This window comes from Phaseolus vulgaris, chromosome 9, assembly GCF_000499845.2.
Source record: "Phaseolus vulgaris cultivar G19833 chromosome 9, P. vulgaris v2.0, whole genome shotgun sequence".
Taxonomy (NCBI): domain Eukaryota; kingdom Viridiplantae; phylum Streptophyta; class Magnoliopsida; order Fabales; family Fabaceae; genus Phaseolus; species Phaseolus vulgaris.
Window position 1 is genome coordinate 10000878 of NC_023751.2, and position 25431 is coordinate 10026308.

At 30.4% G+C, this 25431-nt stretch overlaps 3 protein-coding genes and 1 long non-coding RNA gene across 4 annotated transcripts; 1 reads left to right on the forward strand and 3 right to left on the reverse strand.

Annotated features, from left to right (window-relative positions):
• The first annotated feature begins 3982 nt into the window (after positions 1–3982).
• Positions 3983–6244, forward strand: LOC137821195 (protein RKD4). The gene is made up of 3 exons (XM_068625670.1): positions 3983–4774; positions 4966–5512; positions 5834–6244. The coding sequence occupies exons 1-3, from the start codon at positions 4512–4514 to the stop codon at positions 5996–5998; spliced, it is 975 nt and encodes a 324-aa protein (XP_068481771.1). The 5' UTR covers positions 3983–4511; the 3' UTR covers positions 5999–6244.
• A 6192-nt stretch (positions 6245–12436) lies between these two features.
• LOC137821902 (uncharacterized protein At4g00950) lies at positions 12437–14445 on the reverse strand. Its single transcript, XM_068626698.1, has 2 exons — positions 13671–14445; positions 12437–12631 (listed from the first exon to the last, which is right to left on the reverse strand). The coding sequence occupies exons 1-2, from the start codon at positions 14214–14216 to the stop codon at positions 12539–12541; spliced, it is 639 nt and encodes a 212-aa protein (XP_068482799.1). The 5' UTR covers positions 14217–14445; the 3' UTR covers positions 12437–12538.
• A 7313-nt stretch (positions 14446–21758) lies between these two features.
• On the reverse strand, positions 21759–22394 carry LOC137822205 (uncharacterized). The gene has a single exon (XM_068627104.1). It carries the CDS (start codon positions 22392–22394, stop codon positions 21759–21761), a length of 636 nt encoding a protein of 211 aa, XP_068483205.1.
• Positions 22395–23247: 853 nt separating this feature from the next.
• Positions 23248–24752, reverse strand: LOC137821973 (uncharacterized). Its single transcript, XR_011082900.1, has 3 exons — positions 24586–24752; positions 24360–24434; positions 23248–23582 (listed from the first exon to the last, which is right to left on the reverse strand). It is a non-coding gene; the product is annotated as an uncharacterized lncRNA (long non-coding RNA).
• Positions 24753–25431: the final 679 nt, after the last annotated feature.

The following is a 25431-nucleotide window of genomic DNA, read 5'->3' on the forward strand; positions in this document are numbered from 1 at the left end:
AGAGAGATTGATTAGGACAGCAATTATATAACTAGTACAGATTTAATTCAATATCTCTTTTCATTTTCGAATTTAGACAACTAAATCTCAAATTAAACTTCAATTTCTCATTATTTAAATATAATATTTTATCTAATCAACTAAGAATAATATAATAAGAGAGGCTTATTAATTCAAATTCTCTAATTAACCTTAATGAAATAACTTATAAGTCAAATTTCCCATCCTACACCAACCGACCATACATAACTACTTAAACTCAATCACAATCACAAGTTGACTAAATTAATCACACAAGAAACAAGAAAAATGTTCATGATCTCAATAAGATAAACAAAAAATTTACATAAAGGCGGCATCCTACAGATCAGCATATTCAAAATAAAGGTTTGCATATATGTGTACGCTTTGTGAAAAGCACGAGGAATCTATTCAACATTTATTTTTTGAATGTGCTAATGCTTTGCGTATTTGGAGTTGGGTTCAACACATTTTTCCTACTTATCATTTCTCTAATAAGGATGATCTTCTTTCTTTTATTAAGAGTGATGGTAGTCCGTTGGTTAAATTGATTAAGCTAGTTGTGATAACTTTTTCTATTTGGATGTTATGGCGTATGAGGAATTATGCTCGTTTTCAGGATAAAATTGAGGTTTCTAGGGTTATTTTGGTTATTAAAGATTTAACTTGTCTAGTGGGTAATTCGTCTAAAGCTTCAATGAAGAATGATATGTTCGATTTCAACGTGCTCAAGTTTTTTGGTATTAACACTCGTACTGGTAAAGTTTTACGTCCTCTTCCTGTTAGATGGGAGTTTCCTTCACCAGACTGGGTTAAAATTAACACTGATGGGGCTGCTAGGGGTATCCTGGTCTTGCTACTTGCAGAGGTATTTTTCGTGGGAGTATGGGGAAATTTATTGGAGCTTTTTCTGCATTTCTTGAAGTTCAGACTGCTCTGGTTGCTGAGTTTTATGGGGTTATACATGCTATGGAGGAAACTCAAAAGATGGGGCTTACTAATGTCTGGTTGGAATGTGATTCTACTTTGGTTTGTGATGCGTTTACTACTAGGACAACTGTTCTTTGGATGCTTCGTAATCGATGGAATGCTTGTCTTAATTACTGTGGGAAAATTAGGTTTAGGGTTACTCATATTTTTCGTGAAGGAAATGCGTGTGCTGATAAGTTGGCTAATTTAGGATTTTTTCATAGAGAGCCTTTTCTTTGGTATAATAGGCTTCCACCTTGTCTATTCTTAGAATTCTTTATGAATATGTATAGTCTACCTATGTATCGTTTTTGTTAACATATGGGTTTTGGTCTAGTCCCCCGTATTTTTGTATTTTTTTTTTCTTTTGTTCAATAATATTTTTTTCATGTGATGGTAAATGATTGTTGTAACTTGAGGTGTCAGCTTAGCTGAGATCTTAAGTTGCATAGTGATACCTAACATAGAAGCTTTTATTTAAAAAAAAAAACTATAATTCAAAGTTCTAGCATAAATTAATTAACATTTTTTAACTTTATTTGATATAAGAAGTGGAAAAGGCAAAAAAAAGAGTGAAAGACTAAATTATTTTTATTAAAAAAAATGGGTGAAAAGTGAAAAGAAATAATTAGTTTTTCTTTTATTTTCCATCTAATTTTTCTTAATTCAAACAATTCAACTTTTTTTTAATTTTCTTATTTCCGAATTCAAATAAAAATAATTCATAATAATGAAACATAAACAACAAAATTGAAATTAATTTCCCAAATTAAATTTGTTCTTGAGTAGGGGTGAGACAATAACTCCTTGTGATTCCTCTTCCAACTATGACTTCTTATCCTCGGTCTTTGGTTTTGGACTTAAATTACACTTAATAAAGATTATCTGATACTTAAGTGAGTACTCGGTATGTTGGATGTAATATATGTTATAACAATGACATATATTTGTCTTGATTGTTGTACATATTATAGGGTCTTGTTGAACTCTTTTACAGTTGGGTCAAAATTAAGATATGTACCACGATTAACATTTTGCATTATCTAACTTTGTGCATGATTTAACTTATGTTAATTTACTTTTACCTTAATATATTTTCTTATGATGATTGATGGGTACCAAATATCAATAGATCTTAAGAGCATTCAACTCCTAATAATATAAAAATATATAATATTAAAAAACAATAAATTTTTATAATAATAATAATAAAAAAATAACAAGTTAAGAAAAGTTTGTTCATCATTTTATAACAATATTAAGAAAAACAATAACAATTGTTGTTTGTTCTTGATAACCAAATAATCAAGAAATTTGCACGAGGTATAGGTTATATGATAAAAACTTTAGAAATAAAGAGATGAAGAAAAGGAAAGTGAATTAGCATGAAGGTTTTTTCTTAGTTGGAAGTAAAGATAGTAATTAGTGCTAAGTTTTCTTGGCAAGAAAAACTCTACTCCTTGAGTTTTTGCACCAATTTCCTTGACGAAAGCTCAAACACATCACCATGATTTGGTTGTAAAATAGGAAAAGAGAGTCAGCAGAAAATATTATTTTTCTTTCCAAATATTTTCTAAACAACAAACTCTACAAGTATTTTCTAAATATCGAAATAACTTCAAACATTTTTTGGTTGCAGGGTAGATATAAAAGACTACCACTTCAACCGCAACGGTAATTCTTCTTAATTTACTTTTCTATTTCTATAATCGTGATTAGTTCATTTTATATTATTTATTGGGATAACACTGACGCTTTTTTAATTCATTAATAATTTACAAAAGTAATCATAATCATAATATAATACATAACGAGGTTAAATTTCTCAAATTCATATAATTTTAATATCACATTTCAACTCTATAAAACCTCAGTAACTATATTCATAAAAATGTTATATAATTATATAAATGAAAAGATTTGGATAAATACACATATACTTTTCTTTTTCTTCTCTCCTTTGGTCTTTTAACTATTTTCTAAAATATACTCATATATTCAACTGAGAGAGTGACATTAATACCATTCTATTTATCATATTTTATTATCAAATATTATTTTTCAATCGTTATAATAAAAACTTATTAAATAAAATATAAGTCCAAGAAATATTTATAATCTATAATAAATTTTAAGCAATAAAAAATAGTATATTTAAAAAGTACGTACCAAAGTTTTTTCTTCTTTGAAGTAATTCAATAATGAAATGGATTACTCCCTTCATTTCATTTTATCTTATGTTTAAGATTTTCTTAATATTAAAAAATAATAAATTAGTCACTGAATATATATTTTTCTTAAAATATTCTTACTTTTTTCTATTTTATTTTTCATAAATCTTACGCTTTAAAATAAATCATGATTACATATTTCTATGAACACATCTATCTGATCTGTATACGATTTTATGAATAAGAATGATTGTTGCTTTAAATGAACTAATACTGTTGAACAACATTCTGACTCACCTATCCTGTTTTATGACTAAGCGTAATAATTAATATTAGTTTCCATACTCAACTGACAATTAATTTTAAAAAATATAAGAAAACTTAAATAATTTGAAAAGATAAATGTGTCTCTGATTTTATCTCTTCTTTATTTTATTATATTCAGTTAGGAAAAAAAAGTTGGTTTATCAGCCTTTCATTAATTTAACTGGACATATTGAATTTTGAGTTTAGCCTGGTCTGTTTAATCAAAACAAAAAATTAAAAAATAACTCTGAGATTAATTTTTTATATTACATATGTGTATGTCATATTATTATAATTAAAATCATAAATATTTAAGTTCTGATTATTAATAGTATTAATTAAGTTAACATAAAAAAATGTTTAAGTAATTTAAAAACAATATTATTTATGATTTAAAAATAAAAAAATAGAAAAAAACTGACGGGTTGACAGCCCATACTGTGATGGAGTGGACCAGTCCAAAAAAACAGCGGACTAACTCGTATTTTTTACTATTGACACCTCATTTATTATTTATCCTTTTCTTTTTAAGTTCTTGTGTGGATGAATATCGTGACTGCACTACACAATGCGTTTGTCTTATTTTGTTTTATAATAGTTTTGATGCGTTACTTTAGGAACAGCTATGAACATAGCAGCATTTCCTAAAACACTAAATGATGACAAAATATGTATGGAAAAACACGCTTTTACAACCCCTCAATTACACGTACAAACAAAACACCAATCACAAATCTCCCCACCACTATAACATTCTTACTTGCATTACATGATAACAAACATCGGTTTCTTTTTAGTAATTTAATTATTATGCATTTTTTGGGAAGATTATATCCCAAAAGAAAGGTTATTAATCTGTGATTATTACTAATGAGATTATTAATTTGTGATTAGAATGAGATATGATGCAGCATGCAGATGTATGAGATGAGTGAGAATGGATGAAGAAGGGTGGTTGTGATGAGTTATTAATTAGTGATTAAGCGTTAATGAAAGCTGAAACGAGGATGAATATGATTATGATGTATCTAAACTGGCGGTTCAATGTCTCAAAAAATGAACGGAACAAGAGTTGGTCTGAAAATTGTAACCCCCTCCCTCTTTTCCCAAACCACACATCACTTCACACACACATTTATAAATACTCTCATTTTTCGCATTCTCCTTAGTCCTTCCAAACCTATTCTGCGTTCTCTCTTTCTCTCCGACATGGACTTTGTCTCCGAACGTGATTTCCCAAATCTTGAGATCATTCCTCATACCTTCAACTCATGCTTTTTCTCTGCTCAACTATACCCCACGGACAAGTAAGTTCCTCTTTCTTCATTGTCTTTTCCTTAGTATTATTCCTATGAAACAGTTTCTCGTGACTTTCGAGGTTGATTGGAACTTTCTTTGTTTCATTTTGTCTTATATGATAAACAGTACTATATTGTTTTTTTTTTTGTTCGTGTGTGTCTGGGGATGAGTTTTATTTTAATGGTGTGTGTGACTTCAGAACCATGGAGGTTTCACTTTCACCACTCGAGGGTTTTTCCGACCACGATTGGACACAGCAGTTGTCATATTCAAGCAAGCAACTAAGCTTGAATGAGTTCCCAGATTTGGAAAACCTGGACATCGATTTTAGCCTCCCACCCCTGGGTGAAGATTTGGAGGAGGTGGACCAGAAGCCCTTGAACATTATTGTTGTTCCTGAAAACGGTCGTTGCAGTCGCGAGAAGGGTTTTGGGGATGCTTTATTGGCGATTGAAAGTGGGTCTGCCATTTGTGTGAAGAAAGAGGAGGTGCAGAATATTGAGCAGATGCTAGTGCCTAGAGCTAGAGGTAGAGGTAGTGGTAGTAGCGGTAGCAGTAAGAAGAAGAAGCCATGTGCTTTGGAATTTGAGGAGATAAAGAAACATTTTGATGTTCCCATTAATGAAGCTGCGAAGCAAATGAATGTGGGGTTAACCATGTTGAAAAGAAGGTGCAGGGAGCTTAACATCATGAGGTGGCCCCATAGGAAACTCAAGAGCTTGCAATTACTCATTGACAATGTTAAGGTAATGTACCTTGTAACATTTAATGAGCATCAACTGAAACAACATTCTCTTTTTATTACCTTATTTCCCATGTCTCTTAATTACTCAAGTAGTAAACAATTTTGCTTTTATTTGCTGAGAAATTGTGAGTTTACAATTGTAGGAGTTGGACCCCACGCGGAATCATAATTAAGAACTTTGTAGTTTGTACTGTTTTGTAATAGTTTGTGCCCCATAAAAGGGCAGTGAAGGTGACAAGAAAACCAACGTGAAGACTAATTAACCACTGATTTTATTACTTTTCTGTGGTCAATGGTTGAAAGTGGTTGGTATGTGGTGCAGGAATTGGGTTTGGCAGAGGAGGTGTCCATGTTGGAGAAGCATAAAAGGTTGTTGGAGAAATTACCAGGACTGGAAATAAGTGCAAAAGCCAAGAAGCTGAGGCAAGCTTGTTTCAAAGCTAATTACAAGAGGAGAAGGTATATGGGTATGGCAGTCCAAGCTTGAGCTTCATGGTTATGCCTGGAATTCGTGGATGAACATAAAAGGAATAGGAGTATATAGAAATTTGAAACATTACATAAAATAGGACAGTGGAGGACTCTACTAGGTAACATAGGTTCATATTGTGAATTAGGAAACTGATTTGACTTCACAACTCATCTTGTTCATCACCTCTTTACCTCATCTTATGTCTTTTAATACTTACAATCTTACTTTTGGAACCTATGATATCAGATCTTATTCTCAACTATTCTTGTCCATTAATTCCTACTATTATTATATTCTTTATTCTTCTACAACTACCCAGCAACTGGTTAAAATGATTAACTAATTTCTCTTCCCAAAATAACTGAGCCACCACGGATGTAATTTTTAACATCTTTTATCATCCTCTGCCTCTGCTTTTAGGAGAGTATCTTATAAATACTTTTCTTAATCTACACAAAATATTGTTTTAGGACAATATCCTAGTTACATATCAAACTCATTTCAAAGTTGGTCTCAGCCAGTTTAGCTCCTTAACTTTCAGACACTGTTTAAGGATAAAATTGTTGGTTCAAATTTACGTGATTTTGCTGAAGAAAATCTGACTCCTTGTTAAACTTATACTAAACTTATTTTGGGCAAAAATATTGGCAATAACTCATTCTAGTGCAATGTTTTTAACACGATCAAGTGGCATCGACACAATCTGATTCTAACACTTGAACAAATCTTAATAATTTCTTTTCTGACCAATTTTCTGTAGAACCAATTGGAAGAATTTGCTCAATGTGTTTGTAAAACTACATGATTTATATAATATTTAGATTTATGATTTACTCTTTCCCTCTTTAATTTTTTTTACATAAATCTAAATTTAAAAGGCAGAATGCTGTACTTTTTTTTTATAATTTGTGTTGTCTATTTATAAAACTAAGTGTTTGAATAGAGATGAGTAATTAATATTACATTAAAGTCTTAAATGACATGCATTTTAGGAACTTTTTTTTTTCTCACCCACACTTTGTTACAGTATGATGGGGGTATGATAAAGAATTATAATGAAATGTTTATCAACATGATTTTAGATAAATATTAATACACTTGGATATAAAATTGATTTAAAATTTAAATTAAAAAAAAGTTATGTTGAAAAAATGTATACATGAACTATTATACACAAATTTTCACTCAAATGTTAAGGTTATGAATTAGGTTTTTAACTTAATTTGATGAGTTTCATGATCCATACATTAGTTTATAAAAGATAGTGTAGAGTTGTGGAACCCTTGTGTAGAAAAAAAATGTGACAACAGTACAAATGGTGGTTTTAATTTCATGTGACTTGTTTATCATATGCAGGCATGAAAGTGTGGTCACTTATTGCATGATGGTTCTCTATTTTGATGCACTTGAATGTGATTTTTTGTTTGGTAGTTATGATGTTGGATGAAGATCTATTTTGTTGGGACTTGGGAATTATAGTGTATCACATGTCATTTGGTCTAAATGCTTATACCACATAAACAAACAACTCTTAATTTTTAAAATTAAATCTATATATATGGAATGCCTCAATCAAACAAATTAAAATTTGGTGTTCAGGACTCTGAAATTTATTATGTCTAATAAAAAAATTATAATAACAAATAAACTACTTGATAAAGTAAATAAGTTTACTAAATTTATGTTGGTTAAATCCCCTTTATTTTGAAAATAAAAAATAATCTATTTAGTAAAAAAATCTGAATAAGATCGATAACCATAATTTAATTATATATGTACTAATAAGGCTTATTGTCAGTTATTTTCTACTTTTTATTATTATTTAAACAAGTTATTTAACTTTATTAATTGTGTTATGTAAAAAATATATAAATAATGTTTGATGCACAATTTTACTAGTTTTTTAGCATTTTAATAGAAGTTACTTACATTAAGAATTTATTATTACATATTTTTATACAAAATATTTTTTCCCCTTTTTTTATTGCATAACTTATTGATAATGATAAATAATAAGTTGATTTTATTTATTGCTATTTTTCAAATATTTTTATATTATTCAATTTATTTTAACCGCTATACTATTTACAATATTTTATTATTCTAACAGTAAGATTCAATACACTGGTATTGATAAATGATAACTTTTTTTGTATTACACTATTTTCTTGATCATAATATTTATTAATATAAAGAAAGTATAATATTTACATATATGTCTTTTTTATTTTATTTTAAATTTGATTGAAAATATTTTAAAGTATTATGTAAATGAATAAAATACACAATATTGTAGATATATATACACACACAGAATACTTGAAAAAAACGTAATTAAGATAATTTATTAATAAAAAGTAATCAAGATAAATAAAAAACTAGAAAAATTAAAATCAATTAAAAACTGGAATTATAAATATTCTTAATTTTATCGTTAAAATTTAAAATATTTGTATAAAAATATTATATCAATATATTTATTTCTTTCAGTTTTAATTTATCATTTGTTTTAACATGTAATTTTGTTAAATATGCATAATTTAACAAGTTAATTTAACATCTTTCAATCACCAGCTACCAATTTTATAGTTTTAATTAAAATAAAATTATTTGTTATTAAAAAAGTAAAATACTTGTGATTTCACTCTCAAATTTTTCCAAACTATGTTCAATATTCCATCTAATATATCCAATAAAAGGATTGGGTTGGGTTGACCTAATCCACCCGAACGTGGGAAATATCTTTAGACATTTTAATAAATGAAAAAAAGTATATAATATAAAATAAAAAAACGATATTAAATATCATGTTTTATAATTAAACAATAAATTTTTATTATGAAATTTAAAATATAAATAGAAAATAAGAAGATAACAAAAATTATGAATGTAATGCAGTTTATCTCATCTTAAAATAACGTGTGTGTATATATATAATAAATATTTATTTTATTCTATACATATATTGCATTATCTTATTAAAATTTCAAATAAATAAAATATTAATTTAATTTTTAACTAAAAAATCATATTTCTTTCCATTATCTAAATAAATATAACTAACATCAAATCTCAACTATCCCTGACAGTATCTGCATTTTGTAATTGGATAGAAAGTGTGGGCTTTAACTTTATGGGCCCTTTTCCTTGGCAACATTAGTTGTTGATTCTGAAGTTTTGGACTTATTTTTCCACTGAATTTTAATGTTGATATACTCTGTTTATCTCAAAATTCAACTATTAAGGTTCGAGATAACAAATAAATTTAAATTTAATGGCAATATATAAACATTATTCACAAAGAATAATCTTTTCATTTATATTACAACAACATACAATACCGTCATTACTTAGTGTGTTTCACTGATCTCAACTGAAAAACATGTATTTCAATGGATTAGTTTCAACTTGTGTTAGGATACATTTAACAGAAAAAAAAAAGCAATACTCAAATTTCTTTTGTTTACTTTGTTGTGTAATTGTTAAGACAATGTTAATTTTATTCATTACTTAATTTTTATAATTTCTTCATGCATTCAAAAAGGTTGTAAGTTTTAATATATTTTTTAATAAAAAATTTCATGTTAGGTATCACTATGCAACTTGACATCTCAGTTAGGCTAATACATGATGTGTTACATGTGATATTTTAAGTTTTAAAAACATTATACTCGAATCTTTTAGCATGAAGATAATTAAATTTGAAAACAGATTACTAAGGAATTTTATTTTAATTCATTCTAAAAGTAAAATATATAATTTTTTTGTATTTTTTTAAATAAAGAAAGTTATACTCGTGCTTATCATTAATAAAGAAAATGACTTGCAAGACACGCTTTTTAACTTTTAAGCCTATGCTGTTAAGTCATCGAACTGTAATTGCAAGCTTTCAAATATTATCTGTGATGGTCAACACTTGCATTCCAATCTGGTGTGGGCTTTGAATTAGGTTTTACTCAAATTAATTACTGCAATGCCAAGTTTCTTAAATTCAATGGAAATAATAAACTCCTCCGAGAGATTCTCTTATATTTTATTATATTATATTATCTGTTCAAAAATAAATAAATGTTACCCTACCTCTTATGCATGCATTACTTACATTTAATATATTTATTTAAAATTTAGTAATAAAAAAGTATAGAACGTTTTCTCCTATCTCCAACATTTTATTTTATGTGTAGTTTTTAAAATATTTTTTCCTTGATTTATTTGTACTTTAAATTATATGTATTAATTATTTTTTAAAATATTTTGAATCATTAATGTGAACTTTTTTTTTCCTTAACATATGTAGATGGTTGGAGAGTTGTAGAATGGTAGTGCATTAATTAACCAATTAAATTAATGAAATGTGACCGAGAAATTAAATTTGAAAGGTGCTTGCGGAGACTTAATTAATGGTTTGTGGTGTGGACCGAACAAAGAATGATGTAGAAATAGAAATGTTTTGAATTATGAGTTACGTTTGAAACCCTAATATACGCCATTACACCGATTAAATATATTTTAAAAATAATTATATTGTTAACTTAAATATATTTTTAATTTTGCAAATTATTGTTTTTAATTTTTGAAAAGTTTCTTATTTCATTTAGTTAAAAGAAATAAAATCCACGTGAATATCAACAGAAGTATGGCCACTTTGAATTGTGTTCGAGTAGTCTCATCATATTCTTTAATTAAATAAATGTAACAGATATTGAATAAACTATTTTCTGTCATATAAATTATTTTAAAAACATTGTTTTACCCTAATTTTAAGAATAATATTTTACAAAATTCAAACACAAAAAAAATGTTTTAATTAGTTGACAATTTTTTTTAATAAAAAATATAAGAATCAATAAAATTCACCATTTATATTTAGAACATTAGAAATAAATTCAGCATAAAGATTTTGATAAAAATGTTATGATTTTAATGAGTTTATCATCTCACTAATTTCATTATCTATTTGTGAATCCCACTTTTGTTTTAATTTTATTTTTGTATTGATTTATTAAATATAATAATATTTCATGAGAATAAATTTTATTTTATAAGCCATTTTTAAAATTGAATTACAGTTCAATTTTTAAGGATTTTTTCTTTTCAATTTTCTTTTAAAAAAAGTTTGCTTATTTCCATCGTCTTCATGACCTTTTCCTCTTGTTTTCATGACAATCTTTTTGGGTCATTAATAAAATTTAGAACTTGTTAAACCCTTGTTACTATACTGTGTGAATTCAGGCATTTAGAACAATGATGCCATTTGAATGAAATCTAAACAAATGATTAGCAACATTATTGAACGCACACTGTGCTGTTGACTTAAATTTATCACAAAATATAAAATGTTGCAAGTCTCTATTTTATTTAAAGATTTTCTTTATCGAGTTTAATAAATTTTAATCAATAAAAGTGTGTGTATTAAAAAAATAGTGTATTCCCAACACTTATCTAAATTTTGTATAGGTATCAACTAAGTATTCAGCCTATTAAAGATGTATTAAAAGTGTATTTGGACTTTGAATGTATGTTTGACACGCCTTAACTTGAGTCTAAAATGAGTTAAACATGAATTTTCTCATTGACCATTAGACTTGTCATTCATTGTGTTGAAAATGTGGGTTCAAGTTTTAGACCAAAGTTTCATTAAAGCTATTGAAATAACCTTTGGCGAATTTACAGTAATTATTGTGGGTATCATACTTTGACTAAAATTTTCACTTCTAGTTACAAGTTTTGAAACATTATGCATCGCCGAAATTGATTTTAAATTTTTATTGTCTAATAAAACTCATGTTCATGTTGTTAGTACAAAATTATGCTATTACAAACTCAAATATACTTATGATGATCAATTCTACAAATCGAAATCAATTTTATAAACACGTATCAAAGGACACGTTACACCTGTTTATTTGGCATTATTGAAGCTATTTAATATAAGTGGCGTTGCATTATACTAACTTTGATTAAAAATATATTTAACTATTATTTAATAAGTTGCATTATATTGATATAAATTTATGCTATTTATATTAGTAATTTATTTTTCATTTACTCAAAACTATACATACAGAAACAAACTCAATGCTTAACTTTAGTATATATAACATTGGAAAATAATGGTAAAGGGCAAATCTTTTCCATAGTTCACATTTCCAAAACCCAAAACCCAAATAAATTAGATGTAAAATTTACTTAAGTGTGTTTACAGTAACGATATAATATAACGTGAGAATTACTTTCGCTTGCTATTATGACTGTGCTGTGATAAATATTATTTATACAGAGTTAGTATTATAATTTTAATTTGTAATACTTGAGCACACGTGGCTATATAATTATATGACAATTCAGTAATTATTTGTGTTTATATATATACAAGTTTACCACAAAAATTATATTTACAAAAGGTATGACCCTATGCTACGCTACGCTACGAGATAGGAGAGGACTGCGACGTGTAAAATATTTTTTTTTTATTTATATACTGAATGACATCTTTTGTGAGAAGGAAATAATTTGTGAAAGAACTCCATTTGACAAGAGTAAAAATCTAAAAGATCAAACAGTGTCAAATTTGGAAGCACATTTTTTCTGCGTTGGGTGCTTGCGTTTCCATGGGACCACTTGCTTAAAGCTTTCATAAATGCTTGCCTGCAGTTGTAAAAAAGTATAATTAGATGATGAGATATGAACCTAACCAAGTCATTGCCACAGGGAAGGATTAAATACCCAAACGGTGCAGGCAAAAAAATCCACCCAACCATGAATCACTCACTATTTTTATTGGTAGGAAATTGACGAATCAATTATGCAAAAATTTATGTTCATAAGTCTGACTAATGTACAACATTTCAACCAAGAGAAAAACAGTGTCCTTTTCAAATCTTCTCCTTCAATATCACCTTTCATCATTGACTTGTATGATTTGCGAGATCTAAAAAATATTATGATGGGGAACTTCTCAAAAATGTCTTTTGTTTTTTTCCAAAACCCAACAAGCATTTCTCAATCGCAACTAGCAGGAATATCTGAACGTATAAATAACTTTATTATCTGTGAGCTGTAATAATTAAACTTATTTTAGGTGTTTTTAGTTCAAGAAAATGCAAAACATATAGGTTTTTTAGTGGGTGTTTTTTCTTTAGCCAGGGAGTGAAAGTCCAGCTTTGGATACCCAGATGTTGTTATCGTTTGACTGTTTTAATTTCTGGACTCACAAAAAGTAACCAAATCTTTCCATTCTTGCGTAAGTGTAGGGTCGACTCAGCTTAAGAAAAAATCAAAGACGGAAAGTCCTCTTAAAAAACGAAATCAGTAACTTTTTTTACAAAGAAAATAAAGCACAATAGTACATATAAGTTTTTTATTATAATTTCGGTGGCGTTATAATCCACCCAGATAATATGATTAAAGCAAAGAGCAATATTATAGTCTTAGTCAAACATCACTTTTGTCCAAGAAAAATCATAATGCATACCTAATACCTTAGCTGGCTCTGCTTTATCTATGCATGATTTGGACAACATCATTTTCTCATGATACTTTAAGCTACTAAAAAATGTGAATTGTACAACGATAAGTTGTTTAAATTCTTTAAAAATTTATGACGATAATCCATTATCATACAGTGAATAAATGAAGAAAATAGTTGTAAATACGAAGCGTTTGTTGATTTTAGAGTATGACTTACCCACAAGTGTGACCTTTGCTTGGATACAGTCCAGAAGGATCCTCTTCTGGGAACCCTTGTGATGTTCACATTAGGCATTGTAGTAGAAGAAGAGTGAGGTGAAAAGTCAAAAGTGCCCTCAGCGTCGTCGGTGGTAATCTTCTTGTAACCGTTCCACCTGGAGGACCCAAAGTTGGAATTCCAGTAGCCCCTGGAAGTTCTGTAGGAGGTGGTGAAGGACATGGCTCGGCCCACGTAAGGCCCATCCAACACGGTTGTAGGGGAAGGCCCGTCAACGTTGGTGTCCAACAAAAACAACAACCTCGGAGGCAGTTCCAAGGTTTTTTTAACACTGTTGTCCGGCTCCGATTCGGTGTGGTAATGTCTGGGCTTCCCCGGTGCTTCCTCCCACTTGAAAGGAACCGAAATCGTGGTCTGCGGCGGCGACAGTGGAGGAGGAGTCTCCGCCGCCATGCTTGGCCGTGAGATTAAGAGAGGGAGCTTTGTCGGGGTGTAGGTTGGTTCGTGAACATGATAAAACTTGTTCTCTGAGTCTGACTCCATCATTGGTTGTTGTTCTTGATTCTCTCTCTCTCTAAGACTGAATCGGTGGAGCTAACCAAGTAGCGTGGTGGTAGGGGCAGCTCATGATGAGATAGTGAACTGGGTGTGTGTGGTTTTATAGAGATGGAAACGTGTCAGTGATTTAATTGGTAGAGAGAGAGAGAGAGAGAAGAGGAGGTGAATGAGTGCATTGTGGTTGTTATGGAGAAGTAAAAGAAGTATCATCAGGTCCTTTGAAAAGTCATGGAGATGACATAAATTACGTGTGTTTGGTTTGCGACTTAGTTGAGGACTTTTGGTACTAAAGATAGAAATGTAGAAAGAAAATAGTCACACTCCACTCTACCCCCAATTATAGGGTAACCGCAGGTACCACTAAATCTTCACTCTATCACTTCATAATTCACCATACTCACATCATTACATAATTTTCCCTATTTAAATAATTCGACTTAATAATTAACATTACAAAATGGAATTAAATATTATAAATAATTTAATTAAAAAATTATTCACAACACTTAAAACACTCACATTCATATTTGTAATTATAAAAATTTATATTCCTAAGATATTGATATTAATAAAATCATAGTGAAACCTAGATAAAATATTAAAGTAATGAGTTTTTGATTATTTTTTTAATATATTATTTATAGATTTAAACTCACATTTAAATTTTCTAATTGTACTACCGAACGGCTGAGAGGCCGAATGATCGAATGGTTGATAAGACTGAATGAACATAAGAACAGACAATAAATTCATGATTAACTGTTATTAAACCAGTTTAATTATAAATTAATGATTAAGACACAATTGGGCCCTCGTCTGAATTCAAGAACAGACCCATAACAGTTAAGCCACATCCCAAAGTTATAAATAACAACCCAGCTCAAAGATAATCTTTTATTCTTAACTCATCGGCATATTGTATTCGGACTAACTTGAACGTCATAGCGCCTTCGCAGGTACCCCTCCTGCTCATATCAGAGAAGGAAAGTACAAACAAAAAATCAGTAAGCCTAGAAGCCGGAAGGACGAAAAGATGAAAACATAAGAAGTTACTATAAGAGGAACTTGGCCTTGTAAGAACCGTAACAAAATTGAAATTTTTTTTGATCAGCAATGAATAAATTAAATTAGAGGGTTACTTCAGGGGTAACCCAACCCGTATACACAATCACAAAGTTCCATTCCTTGTGGTATTGAGCAAAATCAATTACCCAAAGGTTCTGAAACTTTAGATGTCAAAAACCTACAACTAATGATTCCAAACTGGTGTACACAGGTAAATTCTGTACTAGTTTTTCCTAATACTATTATCAACATCCGCAATAAACCAAAATAATAGTAGCTCAAGGTCTGCACTAAAAACACAAATTGTATTTGGCTACTTAGAATTTCGTGCAGCAGAATAACCTTTGACAGCACCATTCCCCCATACCAGCCACACCAAGAATAAAGACAGCAGCAATGCGTTAGTCCTTTGTGCATGATCTCCACAAGCTGTTCCTTGTATTAGTACACACCTTCCAGCATAACAATTAACCATAGTTTCCCCATCTTGTACCATTCTCTCCATGCAAACCATAGTATCCTGTTCCAATCAAAAACCAGAAAACCTTTCCTAGCTTTCAGCTAGGATATAAGTGATACAAATTGATACAGAACAGTTATAACAATCTTAGAATATAAGATGTTTCAAAACTCAAGATCAAATTTAATCAATAAGTAAAAATTTATTTTTGTTCTACACAAACAATGAGAATATTTTGTTTGAGAGTACTATGTTTATGTTTATATAAGTATAATGTGGGTTCAATTCTAGTGAAATATTTACCGGTTTAAACATTGAAATAGCTTGGTTAGATACTCATTTTTTCTATAGGGTTTCAGTCTTGTTGGGGAACTTATTTCGGCACAAAGATTTGAATTTTCGGCGCGACTTAAACTTTTTTTTTTCAATTCAGATACATCTTAAACACGTTGGTTCAAATCATTTTGTACAAATACATCTTCTTGATCCAATTTGGAGAGCAAATGATAAATATAAACATTTTTTATGCAATAATATAGATAATAAAATAGCTTTAACGCTAAGTTGAATTTGGTGATCCGAAAAAGAAAAAAAAAATATCAATTGTTCCAAAAGAAGGTTGGAGGAATAATTTTTTATTACACTTATTCGCACGTTTTTAACTTTTTCAATAAGCTAATTCATAAAATATTTCAACGTGAGTGACATACTTCCTCGATGCATATTTTATTATTGGCTAAAATTTGTTAAAAGTATAAAACTAAAAGAGCAAAACTAATTAAGAAGGGAAATATATTGTTTATTAGCATATACTAAGAATCTAAATAGAAGTTCCACTTTTATATTTTTTCGAGTTAGAAGGAAGAGAAGTGAACAATTTTATTTTATACATTTTAAAACACAACAGTTTTATTCTTAATGTGCATGCAGACTGAGTGCAATTATTATGACAGAAGCTTGCCAAATAAAATGGCCACTAGGGAGTCAAAGAAAAGTACATGCCTTTATGATGAAGTAGAAATTAAAAAAAAAAACATTGATGAAAGAAAAAAGAAGAATAAAATAAAATTTATGCAAATTATTAATTCGATTTGAGGGATGTAAAGGAGTTTTGAATTTGTTATTGTTGATCCCAGAATCTTTTAAGGTAATTTTCTAAATAATTTACTTGCTTCATGAATAAGCTTTGGGATATCAAGGAAAATATTTGAAACATTGCACGAAGAGAGTCGTATCCATATGCCAAGTTCTGAACACAAGGCATGTGTTTTTTTTTTATATATATAAAAAAGGATAAAATAAATTTTAAATTATTGAGCATAATGCAAAAATACGTTTCTATAGATCGTAAATTATAAAATAATTAAAAGGCATGTATGTTACAAAAAGAATTGATGGAAGGTACGTAACATAAACACTAGCCAACTAGGAAAACAAGTTGGATCCGACAAAAAAAAAAGTTCCAGCTCATAAAAGTTGAAAAGGAAACAAAAGGAAGGGATAAGAGAATACCAACGCACTAATACTAGGTCTTTTTCACTCCATGTTGTTTACCACCATTATTTATTTATATATATTAAGAAACATGTATTATCTTCTAAAATAAGCAAAATAATTTTAAAATTATATAAAAAATTATAAACATGATTTTATTTTATTTTTTTAAAACTGATTTTAATTTATACAAGTTTTCAATTAATTAAAAATATTTTTTGTATAACAAAGTTATTGAGATTTTCGTTTTATAAATTTCACATCAATTAGTGCGAATTGATCCTACACATGATCACAACAACAATGAGAAAATAAAGATTCCATGATGAGATTAACTTTTTTTTTCTTTTTTTTCTATCTATTTATATAGAAAGACCATTTTACTTGTAACACCCCAGAAAATAACATCTAACTATTACAATACAAGTTCTATGTATTTCTATACAAATTTGGAGTTTTTCAAAACATTCCTAAAAAATATTATGATTTATAGAAATACAAATATTTACATATTCATAGCTCAAAATAAAACTTTGAAACCTCGGCTTTCCTGCACCTGTATGGCCATCTGCTCGTGTACATAGTACAGTCATCGCAGTTTAAACACAACACAAAAAGCAAGGGTAAGCTAGTGAAAATAAAATTTTATAATATACGAAATTAAATTAAAAGAGAAAATCAAATTACATGGCCAATTTCTCAATTATTCAATCGTCTTCAAATTACAACATAAATCAATCACATAAATCTCACATGGATCTACACATCCAGAATATTTAACAAACAACGTCTTCCGGAAGACCCGTATTAAGTAAGTCCTACCAGCGATTAACACCTGATCCAAAGATTACCAGCGAATCCAACATAAAGGATCAGGGTAAGTTCAATACAACCCAAGCCGTGCATCTCATATGTCACGGTGTGCATGAACTTCCCCATCAGCTTCTCACCACTTGATATCTTAGTCTATGTGACTTAGATCATCAGTGAAGCTCGGAGATCTCTGTTACCACATAGGCATCAATACTTAATACACAACAAACATCAGTCCATACATTATCCCAAATGTATGAATTCAATTTCATACCATTCTGTCATACAATATCATTCAAAAAATTGATCCACAATATTCAAAAGTCTATTTGACATGAAAAAAATAACACTTTAATACTAAATCATCAAAATATAATATTTTTACAAATTTAAATAATATACAAACAAACAACCCAATATATAAACACACAACATTCATGCAAGAGAAAATTGAATTTTGGGACCACGTCCCTTCCGCATTCAGATCTTTTATCCTAGGGTGCTATTAAAAATTAAATTTAGCTTCTCTTACCTCAATTGCTTGCTTTCCAAGCAACTTCTAGAATTTTATTCCCCACCGTTTGGATAAGCTTCAAGATTTACGGGTCTAATGCAAATTATCCAAACAGAACAAAAATTTAGTATATAATAGAATAAGTTGAGAGGATTAAACTTCTCAACTGACCCCACCAAGATTGATGACTAAATCCTAAGGAAAAATAGAGAACAAAGGAACTTTAGAGCAAAAATGAACTTACTTTGTTTAAAAATCTGATCGGGTAGAAATGTTCCTTAACTTGCCAGCTACACCGTGGTCCGATCAGATTCTAAAATAGATGAAGATTGGGAGAGAAAATTAAGAGAGAGGGAGAGAAGAGAATATGGAGAGAGAGAGAAATGAAGATAGGGAAGAAAAGAAAAATATGCGTGCAGGTGCAGGGGGTTGCAGAGGGTTGCTGTTTTGTTTTTTAAAAAAAGTGCTCTTACATTATCTCCAACTACAAAAATTTTTGTCCTCGAAAATGAACTTACCAATAAAGAGACTAGGGTATGATGCTCGTATCTCCTCTTCATTTTCCCAAGTGGAGTCTCTAGAGATGAGATCCCACAATACTTTCACCATGGGAATACTTTTTCCACGAAGTTGTTTCACTTGTGAATCTAAAATTTTGATTGGCTACACTTCAAATGACAAATTTTCTTTCACCTGGATTAAATCAGACTCTAGAATGTGGTTGGGATCAGGTACATACTTTCTTAGCTGGGATACATGGAAAATATTGTGAATGTTAGCTAAAGGAGGAGGCAAAGCAATTTCATAAGCCACATGGTCTATTCTTCGGAGATTTTGATAAGGTCTTATGAACTTAGGAGTCAATTTCTTGGATTTGAGTGCTCTTCCTACACTAGTGAACGGTGTAACTCTCAAAAAGACATGCTCACCCGCAGAGAATTCTAAAGGTCTTCTTCTTTGATCTGCATAAGATTTTTGTCTGCTAAGAGATGTTTTCAATCTTTCGTGAATCATTTTGACTTTCTCATTGGTTTGTTGTACTAATTCTGGTCCAATTAATACACTCTCACCATCCTGAAACCAGCACAAAAGTGTCATGCACTTTCTTCCATACAATGCCTCGAAAGGAGCCATTCCTATGCTAGCTTGGTAACAGTTATTGTAAGTGAACTCTACAAAAGGTAGAATTTCATCCCAACTGCCCAAATGATCTAACACACAAGTCCTAAGCAATTCCTCTAAGGACTGGATAGTTCTCTCTGATTGTCCATCAATCTGAGGATGGTATGTTGAACTAAGTCTGAGTTTAGTCCCCAAAGCTTCTTGAAGTGTTTGCCAGAATCTGGGGGTGAATCTAGGATCTCTATCAAAAACTATGCTGGTGGGTACACCATGAAATCTGACTATTTCATCTATGTAAATTTGGGCCAACTTTCGCATAGAGATTCTCAAATCCATAGGTAGGAAGTGTGTTGTCTTTGTCAACTTGTCCACTATGACCCAAACAGAGTCATGCTTCCGCAAAGTACGTGGTAAGTGGGTAACAAAATCCATTTAGATACCATCCCACTTCCACACTGGAATGTCTAACTGGGTTAACATGCCTCCAGGTCGTTGATGTTCAATCTTTGATTTCTGACAAGTCAAGCAAGCAACTACAAACTTAGCTACATCATTCTTCATGCCATGCCACCAATAAGACTTCTTGAGATCTTGATACATCTTGGTCATTCCTGGATATAAACTGAGTTTGCTTTTATCAGATAATACTGTTTGCTTTAGTTCATTATCCTCTGGTATGCATATTCTATTTTTGAATCTCAAAATACCACCCACTCCTAAAGAGAAGTCTTTAGCTTTGTTAGTATTTAATAAATCCATGAAGTTCTTCAATTTTGAATCTTCCAACTGCTTCTCCTTCACCTTCTCCAAAAATTCATTAGTTATAACAAGTGTATTACAACTAATGCAATTTGAAGACATGGAAACCTCCAAATTCATACTCCTAAAATCTTCAATCAATGCTAGCTCTCTAATCATAAGCGACGACATTTGTATTTTTTTTACGAATCAACGCATCTGCAACAACATTTGCCTTCCCAAGATGATATATTAGCTGAAAATCATAGTCTTTTAAAAATTCAATCCATCTCCTCTGCCTCATATTTAATTCCTTCTGATCAAACAAATACTTCAAGCTTTTATGATCACTGAACACATTAAAACTAATTCCGTAAAGAAAATGTCTCCATATTTTTAAAAAGCAAAGACAACTGCTGCCAATTCTAGATCATGAGTTGGATAATTTCTTTCATGCACCTTTAACTGACGAGAAGCGTAGGCAACAACTTTCTTATTCTGCATCAAAACACAACCCAATCCCTGATATGAAGCATCACAGAAATTCATAGTGACTATACCTTGATCTAAAAGCAGTCTTCTGAACATCTTCCGCTTTCACTAAAATTTGGCGATAACCTGAGTGCAAATCTATTTTAGAAAAGACAACTGCCCCATGCAACTGATCCATCAGGTCATCAATTCTAGGAAGAGGATATTTATTCTTTATTGTTAACTTGTTTAATTGTCTATAATCTATGCATAGACGTGACAAACCATCCTTCTTCTTCACTAATAGCACTGGAGCTCCCCATGGAGAAACACTAGGTCGAATGAATTGCTTCTCCAATAAGTCTTCTAGTTGTTTCTTCAATTCAGCTAACTCTGCTGGTGCCATTCAGTATGGAGAAATTGACATAGGGCCTGCTCCAGGAATCAAGTCTATTGCAAAGTCTATCTCTCTTTTAGGTGGAAGTCTAGGAATATCATTAGGAAATACATCCATAAACTCCTAAACTACAAACATATCCTTTTGTACTTTATCAGTAACTATAGAACAAGCCAAAAGCATAAAACATTATGCACCTTTTTGTATCTCTCTCTCAAACTGATGAGCTGAGATAACCTGCATTCCTTCTAATCCAGGGAAAATTAACTTCTTTCGACCACAATCTATAAGGATATGATTAGCAGACAACCAATCCATTCCCAATATAACCTCCAAATCTTTTAGAGGTATACAAATCATGTTGATTTTGTATCTCCACCCATCTATAATTACTGGACACTCAACACACATGGAAGAGGTTACTATAATACCTTCTGTTGCTGTAGATACCACCAACTAAATTTCTAATTCTCGGACTGACAACTTAAGCTTCTTAGCACAATCAAAATATATAAAAGAATGGGTTGCCCCAATATCAAACAATACAGATAACTGTGTTCCAAGGATAGAACAAATACCTCTAACAAGGCTATCAGACTGTGAAGCTTTAGCTCCACTAATAGCAAAAACTCTGCCAGCAGCTTTGGGTTTTTTATTACTATTTTGTTGTACTTGATGCACTCCACCAGAATTTGGAGCTCCCAATTGGACACGACAGTCTTTTGTTGCATGACCATACTTGTGACATCTATCACATGTCACATTTGACACTGAATGAGGGCAAAATCTAACAACATGTGGCCCACCGCATCTAAAACATTTGAAACTAGGTGGTGATTGAGAACTGGGTCTTCCACTACTATAAAATTGAGGTCTGAAATAAGGTTTCTTTCTATCTTCATATTTAGGCATGCTTTTAGAAGGTCCTCCCACTTGAGGCTTAGCAAGTCTGCTACTATTTTTCAAACTCTCCACTACTTTTGCTTTCTCCACTAGAGTAGGGAAATCTCCAACGGACATATGAATCACCACTTCTTTAAGCTCTTGCTTCAACCCAAACTCAAATTTTCTACATCTCCAAGCCTCAGTCATGGTCTGGGTGTAAAATCTAGCTAGGTGTTTGAACCTAGTAGCATATTCAGTGACTGAAATATTTCCTTGTTCCAGCTGCATGAATTCTATTTCTTTTGCATACCTGTCACTATCAGGAAAAATATTCCTCCAGGAATCTTACTTTGAAGTTCTCCCAAGTGGCATCTTCTCCTCTGTCTTCCATCATTTGCTTCATGCCTATCCACCAGAATTCAGCTTCTTCAGTTAGTACATAAATGGCATAGGATAACTTTCTCTCTTCAGGGCATTGAGTAGCTTCAAAGATTCTTTCTATGTCTCTCACCCACTGGTCTGCTCCATCCGGATTTACCTTGCCATTAAATTTGGGTGGATTATGTCTCAGAAAATCCTCCAAACTAAAGGTATGGGGTTGTTGATGAAGCTGAGATGCTTCAACTGCTAATCTAGTTTTTCCTAATTGATGAAGGGCGGCCTGATGTTGTTGTGCCATAGTAGCACTCTGTTGTTGCAAGGTTATTGCCATCATCTCTACTGCCCGAGCTAAGTTGGGCATATCTACTGGTGGAGGAGTAGGTGGCCTACATGCTATCTACTAAGCACATAAATAATTGGGTTCAAAATTACTAAAAATTTCCAACTACATCTTTAATACAAATTGACTTAAAAGAAATAATCACACAAAATAGATACAAAACCAATCAAAACTTATCTCTAAAATATACTTTAGCTACTTAGAATTAAGATAGAAAATAATCTTGATCCAGTCATGAGTGTGCACCCTCACCACTCTATCAAGATTCTTTTCATTCTTAATACTTTCATCTTTATTCATAACAATTAAATTTATTTGACTCAAACACAAACAAGATTTCAAGAAATCAACTTTGTCAAACATCTTATTAGAAACTTTTAACTAAGTCTTGAGGCTAGACTTAAACAAAAATCTACACGCAGGAGAAACAGAATAAACCCACTACCCTCAGGTTATCCTAAGGATGAACCGCTCTGATACCATTAAATGTAACACCCCAGAAAATAACATCTAACTATTACAATACAAGTTCTACGTATTTCTATACAAACTTGGAGTTTTTCAAAACATTCCTAATACATGATTAGGATTTATAGAAATACAAATATTTACATATCCATAGCTCAAAATAAAACTCTGAAACCTCTAAGGCTTTCCTGCACCTGTATGGTCATCTGCTCGTGCACATAGTACAGTCATCGCAGTTTAAACACAACACAAAAAGCAAGGGTAAGCTAGTGAAAATAAAATTTTATAATATACGAAATTAAATTAAAAGAGAAAATCAAATTACATGGCCAATTTCTCAATTATTCAATCGTCTTCAAATTACAACATAAATCAATCACATAGATCTCACATGGATCTACACATCCAGAATATTCAACAAACAACGTCTTCCGGAAGACCCGTATTAAGTAAGTCCTACCAGAGATTAACACCTGATCCAAAGATTACCAGCGAATCCAACAAAAAGGATCAGGGTAAGTTCAATACAACCCAAGCTGTGCATCTCATATGTCACGGTGTGCATGAACTCCCCCATCAGCTTCTCACCACCTGATATCTTAGTCTGTGTGACTTAGATCATCAGTGAAGCTCAGAGATCTCTGTTACCACATAGGCATCAATACTTAATACACAACAAACATCTGTCCATACATTATCCCAAATGTATGAATTCAATTTCATACCATTCTGTCATACAATATCATTCAAAAAATTGATCCACAATATTCAAAAGTCTATTTGACATGAAAAAAATAACACTTTAATACTAAATCATCAAAATATAATATTTTTACAAATTTAAATAATATACAAACAAACAACCCAATATATGAACACACAACATTCCTGCAAGAGAAAATTGAATATTGGGACCACGTCCCTTTCGCATTCAGATCTTTTATCCTAGGGTGCTATTAAAAATTAAATTTAGCTTCCCTTACCTCAATTGCTTGCTTTCCAAGCAACTTCTAGAATTTTATTCCCCACCGTTTGGATAAGCTTCAAGATTTACGAGTCTAATGCAAATTATCCAAACAGAACAAAAATTTAGTATATAATAGAATAAGTTGAGAGGATTAAACTTCTCAACTGTCCCCACCAAGATTGATGACTAAATCCTAAGGAAAAATAGAGAACAAAGGAACTTTAGAACAAAAATGAACTTACTCTGTTTAAAAATCTGATCGGGTAGAAATGTTCCTTAACTTGCCAGCTACAATGTGGTCCGATCAGATTCTAAAATAGATGAAGATTGGGAGAGAAAATTAAGAGAGAGAGAGAAAAGAATATGGAGAGAGAGAAATGGAGATAGGGAAGGAAAGAAAAATATGCGTGCACGTGCAGGGGTTGTTGTCTTGTTTTTTAAAAAAAGTGCTCTTACATTACTAATTTTGTTTTTTTTATTTGTTATCTTTTGATAGTTTATTATTGTAACTATGGTTCCCATGCGATGGCCAAAAAAAATCTTTTTATGGAGTTTTATTATTTTAAAATATATCAATTTTTTAAATTGATTTTATTATTCCATTTTATGGTATAATGTAATTTTTTGTTATATTTCTTTTTTATTATAAGCTTTTTATTTTTAGTATTGTGTTATTTTTTTTATATATAGTAGGAATTAACATTAATGAATCATTAAATAAGAAGTTTTAATTTAAAAAAAAAATATTATATCAATTAAATTATATTATTTTATAGACTAAAAAATTGTTGATATATTAAAGTAGTTTTTAAATTAATATTGAATTTATTAATTAGTCGCTCATTAGATAACAATTTAGAAATTAATTTAGAAGTTTTATTAATAATAAAAAATATTTTAAATATTAATAATTTTTTAATATCTAATTTAGTTAATATAATAATTAATTATTATTTTTTTAAAAATTAATTTTAATTTAATAATTTTTAAAGTGTAAAGTGATGTGGTTTTAGTAATTTTTTAAAAAAGAGCAAGAGCATGATCTGGTCCAACACTACAAGAAAACTATGAAATAGAAACCAATTGGA

Bases quoted from the DNA above. Each gene is read 5' to 3' on its own strand.
- LOC137821902 (XM_068626698.1), bottom strand. From the start codon at position 14,216: ATGATGGAGTCAGACTCAGAGAACAAGTTTTATCATGTTCACGAACCA. The intron at 12,632-13,670 runs GTAAGTCATACT...TTACAACTGCAG, and splicing joins AGCAAAGGTCACACTTGTGG to GCAAGCATTTATGAAAGCTT.
- LOC137822205 (XM_068627104.1), bottom strand. From the start codon at position 22,394: ATGACTGAGGCTTGGAGATGTAGAAAATTTGAGTTTGGGTTGAAGCAA.
- LOC137821195 (XM_068625670.1), top strand. From the start codon at position 4,512: ATGTCTCAAAAAATGAACGGAACAAGAGTTGGTCTGAAAATTGTAACC. The intron at 4,775-4,965 runs GTAAGTTCCTCT...GTGTGACTTCAG, and splicing joins CAACTATACCCCACGGACAA to AACCATGGAGGTTTCACTTT. The intron at 5,513-5,833 runs GTAATGTACCTT...TATGTGGTGCAG, and splicing joins TACTCATTGACAATGTTAAG to GAATTGGGTTTGGCAGAGGA.